The 5,798-nt window shown below is 34.5% G+C and overlaps 1 protein-coding gene across 4 annotated transcripts in view; it reads left to right on the forward strand.

Moving 5' to 3' along the window:
* Positions 1-3,161: 3,161 nt before the first annotated feature.
* LOC109532996 (kynurenine aminotransferase) overlaps positions 3,162-5,798 on the forward strand; it is a 46,582-nt gene continuing 43,945 nt past the window's right edge. For 2 of the 4 annotated variants that reach the window (XM_019898169.2, XM_019898170.2), the window contains exon 1: positions 3,245-3,707. In XM_019898169.2, the coding sequence (XP_019753728.1) occupies positions 3,526-3,707 (182 nt within the window). In that variant the 5' untranslated portion in view covers positions 3,245-3,525. The other 2 variants (XM_048661332.1, XM_019898173.2) reach the window with 2 other exon arrangements.

Here is a 5,798-nt window from a genome sequence, read left to right on the forward strand (position 1 = left end):
CATCGTTACACTAACTTACTCTTATTTTTTGAATATTTATTGAATTGTTTCCATTTTAAAAAATAGAATTTTGGCTGTTTTTTCAACGTCATTTTGAAACTTACTTTCTTAACACTTTGTATTAATAGTAATTTTAATCAAAATGTTGTCGAAATTTCATTAAAGTAAGTCCTTTTCAGCAAGAAAGGCGACTCGAATTAAGTAGCACAAATTACCTTATCGGAAAAACGAATAATTATTCGAGTGGCTGCAACTAACATTTTTTACATAAAAGTTGAAATATATTGTAGGAGTTTGGTATGGCAACCGCGTGGCTAGCAAAATAGGCTTACACTGGCAACATGGCCTGGCCGATTTTCTGAGTTTAGACGTTTTGGGTTAGCGGGTTTCGCCATCTTAAGATTTTTGATGTGTTTTTGGATTTTAGTGATTTTGAGTAGTCTCCTTAGTGAATTAATAAATTGCTGAAATATAGTGAAGGAAGGAAAGTTTATTATTTTAATCGGCCATCCCTAGAATATCAAAAACGTAATAATATATAGGGTGTTCCATTTAAAATAAGCAAATTGATACCTACTTCCGGTATAACCGGAAGCGTAGCCATCTTGAAAATATTTTCCTTGGCATTGCATATTACCTTGGCACACTGTCCAATTTTCAAATGTCTTCTAATTACAGTTTGCCAAATATCGATCGTGGCGGTTCCCGGTGGGACACCCTGTATTACCCTTTTTATGACCCGATTTTTCGGTCGACTCACCTACTAACCGATTTTTTTTTTAACTTTTGACTCGATAGAGGTGGACGGCTGATTCTTGACAGTGGCGAATTCTAGAGTGCTCTAACAAGCCCATTATTAATTTGACGAAATGAAGAATATTAATTTTATCACCGAGCAGGCGACTGGGAAGATCATGCTTAAGGGATCTTTTGTGTGTTCTAAGAAGTATAAAAAGCTATAAAGACGGTGTGCTAGAACTATAGAAAATTAAAAATGAGCCTTACAAAATACAGAAGAAAATGCTGTAAGAGTCAAACAAACTGCTTTTGGTAGGTTGTGTGCAAAATTCCAAGAGAGCCATCTCTATATTATTTTCCAAGATAAGGCTATAAGGAATTCAGTAGAAAATCGGTGATTTCTCAGATTAAACAGATGAATTTGTTTACTTTTTTCCAATTTCTACATCATCCACACCTATTGATATCATGGTAGAAATTGTCATGCAGGGAAACCCTAGTTACAGGGAACCCCATTCTGCTGATAAAAAAAGCGTGCACAGTGGAAGAGCGCGCATCGGGCAGAGGAACCCCATATTAAAAGGTTTCCTCATTTTGTTGGTATAGCCTGCAATATCAGGACAGGAGTCACGACAGAGTCAGTCCCGTTTTTTCTCCAGGTTACCTTATGTATGATCCAAGTTGTGTTTATGGACCGCGCTTCGGTTTACTTAGATAATTAGACAGTATAAAAATAAAGTCGAAAAATTTTAAGAACTATAATGAAGAAAGCGTCGTGGGCACTCGAAGATATTCGACAAGGCAGAAAAAATTTAAGACTGCTGCTGAAAAGTTCCAAAATATACGATAAGAAAAAAATTATCAAAACGAAGAAAAAGAGCGGAGAAGAAGAGAAACTTAACAATGATAAGAATGCACCTCGTACTAAGACGATTTTTAACGCTTTAGAAAGGGTCATCCGCCTTTACTCTATACATAGGGGTAAGGGCAGACACCCTACCGCCCAAAAAAAATAGGGGGAATGAAAAGTTAATTTTGTTTGATTATGGAATTCGATAAAGACGACACGGAAGACTCTAACTTATTTTATTGGAAATTTTCATTTCATAATTATAATTATTTTCATCATCAATCATTTAGTCATAACAGCACAATAGAAAATATTCAAGGAAATATTTTTTTTTAAATGAAAGAAGTTCCTGCTCCCAAACATAACATTTGCAGATTTGTGTTACTTTATGTGTTAAAGCTTATAAAAACAATTTTAAAACAAAACAAAATTAAAACTGGCCGCAATGAATGGCGGTTTTCGTTCTTCTCACGGCGTCCGGACGCGGACTCTTGACACGATTTCAGGCGCTAAATTAAAGAAGTATATGTATAGTAAACACAGTAAACGGCACATTAATATATGTATAGTAACACGGCACAAAAGTTGATAACAACGATCAACAGAACACAGAATCGTAATTCTATATTCAGATGCGGGAGGTTAAATAATTATTTTCATTACTTGTAAATATATAGGTATATGTTTAACTGTAGAATATGAATAGTTTATTTTGTAAAAGTATACAAACTGTATATAAATATATTTGCATAAAACAAATATAATCATATCAATTTTAAAAAGTAGTAAAAGATAACAGTTACAAATCGCCAAACATTAAGGTGTAAATTGGCAAATATCTTATGGGATTTTCTCAAAATGTTCGTCGCAAAACTCTCCGAAAAGTAACTAAACACTCAACTTTGTTATTTTAAATACAATGCCCGATTCTTTCTTTAATTTTTGAATTCTACGTTAAATTCTAAACTTATATTTATCATATAATATTCCCTATACTTAAAGCTTGCAGTTTATGAGATGAGATTAGAAAGAAAACAATTTAACTTAAAAAAATTGCCGCGTCAGACTAGGCAAAAAAGAGGACAAATTTCACCAACCAACCGGAGGTGACCGAAAGACCTATTCGATAAAAATGTTCATTTCAACAAACCCCATTTATAAATTTTCTATTGCGGGTACTTCTTCCGCATAAGTTATGGTTCGTATGTATACAGCGAGTCTGTCTTGCTTATTTTTACCTTTCACGCGACATTCGCAAGAAAGAAAAAAACCTATCAACCTACCAACATATCGCATTAACATTAACTTGATTCCAATCCCAATTATTATAACTGAAAATAATGATAATAATATAAATGATAAATAAATTCTGTCGTTTAAAGGATTTTACGTTAATAATTTTTTTTGGTAAAACATGTAATTTTAATACGTATGGCAAATTCCAGACAGAAATTGTTGTTATAGTATAATATGGATAAATAACTGGGCTACCTCCCAGAGACCCAAATCTACCCCCTCTCTTGCGGTAGTCTACCCCGATAAAAAAGAAGCTTGTAGCGACATTACAGAGTAACCTCTGTGATCTGTGGAGATCGCAAACCTCTGTGATCTGTGGTGGTGACTAGTGGCAAGTCAAGTTAAGGTAAGGTAAGGTTATGTTTTTATTTTTTTAAATAATCCACGAAATTTATTTGATATAAGCAAAGAGATCAATTTACTTTAAGTTAGAACGGTTTTATTGATAAGACAAGACTGTATTTATATGTGTATTGTGCAATATTTTTTTATTCAACAGCCAAACATTTGAACCAAAATATTTTGAAAATACGCCGTAAACTTAGCTGCTAGAGCTGTTAGAATAAAATTGATTGTAATCTTCATATGGATTTTGAGACAGTCAATAACTTTTCACTCTGTGTCTTAGATTACGCGTTTAAATGTCAGTCGCAGTTAAAGTAAGTTGGATTACTTTAAATCGTAATCTTAAGCTAGTTGCAAGTCAGTGTCTTGCCAGAAGTGTTTCACAAATGGCAACTTCCGCACCTCCCAGCCAAATGGAAGAAATCGTTAAAAAGTTTAAACTCCCCAAGGCATACGAAGGAAGTCGTCCTAGTGTTTGGTAAGCGAAATTAGCTCTAGAATTTGATTTAGTTAAACTAGGTAGGTACAGTCGGCGTCACATAAAGGTAGACGATTAAATAGTTGTGTCTGACTTTCTACCTCGATCTGCCTTTGCGTAAATGACATAATACTGACAAATACTTTTTCCTATTATCAAAATGACACATTCTAAATTATTTGAAAAAAACTCGAATAATTACATTAATCGAGGAAGGATGGTCAACAAAAACAGTAGCTGAGAGATTTATGAAATCAATACAAGACTTCAAATAAATTAATTAAATTGTCAAACTAAAACAAGTTTTTGACATACATTCTGCATATATTTGACGTATTTCAAAATCGGGAAAAATCGCCTTTAGGAGTCGTCTACTTTTATGTGTAGCATTAGCGGTCATTAGTACAGCCAACTGTACTAATGACCGCTCCGGAAAAGTAAAAAAATTGTTAATTCTGTCATTTTATTGGGCCTTTTAGAGTTAACTAAGAAAATACTTAATTTTTCCATGAATCGAATACCACTGAACAATATTTAGTCGTTGTGTAAATCTGACTTTGTACCTCGATCTACCTTTGCGTAAATCACATAATACTGGGAAAAAAATTCGTATTATCAAAATGCCACATTCAAAAGTATTTGAAAAAAAATGGTGTGCGTCACGGGACGCTTGACAAAAGTGATAACTTTTATATATTTATAGAAACCATAAAATCACAGATCACAGAGGTTATAGATTGGAAACTGCCATATGCGTCTGCAGAATGCTATTTGTCGCTTATCTCAGCGGCTGCAGGCAAAACTAAACTCTAATTTCCACTACTGGCAGAAGAAATCTTCTTTATCGATTGGCTTAGTTTGGGTTAGTCACATCAAAATTTAGCGGGGTATTTGATTTCATTTTATGACCTCTGTGATTTCCGTTGAAGTTTCAATAACATTTCAAGCATTTTATCATGCCCCTTTATTGTGATGTTTATGCTAGAGCTTCAATTAACATTACAATTAAAGGGCAATATGAGATACTCGAAATATTATTGAAACTTCGTGTAGATTTGTTGTGTGATCGTGTAGTGTTTCAACAAAATCTGAAATAAGTTTTATTCACATTAAATAATAAATATGTTGAACAAATATGCAGAAATGTTGATATAAGTATCCAATTATTACCTGCTATTTACGTTCAGTTGGTACCTGATGGTTGTGTTTGTCTTCGTTTTTTCGTTATCGATAAAGTTTAGGAAATGCTCTTACAGGCTGGTATTCTGGCGCTCTGGGTTGTGTGGGGCTCCAGCCAAGCTGTTTACTCACTAAAACTCCTTCCACATTAGCGTCCAGCCTTGGACTGCGGCCATTTCTGTTCTTTTATTGTATATTTTCTGGACAGGCCATATCTTGGAGTAAAATATGCAAAATTATTTCGAGTCAAGCTTTCAGTGATTCTCAGGAAATCGATATCGTCGACAATCTTGATTTTCACGAACACAACACAACACTGGAAGCGGCTGGTATCTGGCTACCTGATATTCAGTTGTTGTAAAACTCAAATAAACTTCACAGTTATCCAGAGATCACAGAGTTCGGAACACAACACTTTCATTATCCGAGCCACGTTATGCTCCATTATTGTAAAAGAAAGATAAATATGACAATTATCAAACGAGTTGAAAATGCTTATGATTGCAAATTGAAAACATAGATATACTGAGATTGAAAATTGACGGAATAATCTTAAAGGCCGATTTATAAACTTGACGTTGCCTGTACCGGTGCCGTTTGCGCTGACGATTGCCGTTTGCGCTTCAAAAAGCGGTTTATAAACTTGCCGTTACCGTTTGCTGTCAGTCGAATTTTTAACCTAAAATATTTCCTGTTATTGAATGTTTTGAATCAGCTGATTTGGTCCGACCAAATACTGAATTCGGATTGGTTGGTACGTCAGTACTACGGCCGTTCTACAGCCGTTCTACGAACGTTCACCGGCAAAAAATGAAATTGGTTCATATCATAGAGTAAGTAAAATAAGAGAGATGGCAATCATATGGGCGTCCTTGTTACCGCGTTACGCAGGTAGCGCTGCAACTGGCTGAC

The sequence above is a fragment of the Dendroctonus ponderosae genome, unplaced genomic scaffold (assembly GCF_020466585.1).
Source record: "Dendroctonus ponderosae isolate FM_Combo_2020 unplaced genomic scaffold, Dpon_F_20191213v2 Dpon_F_20191213_1, whole genome shotgun sequence".
Lineage (NCBI taxonomy): Eukaryota > Metazoa > Arthropoda > Insecta > Coleoptera > Curculionidae > Dendroctonus > Dendroctonus ponderosae.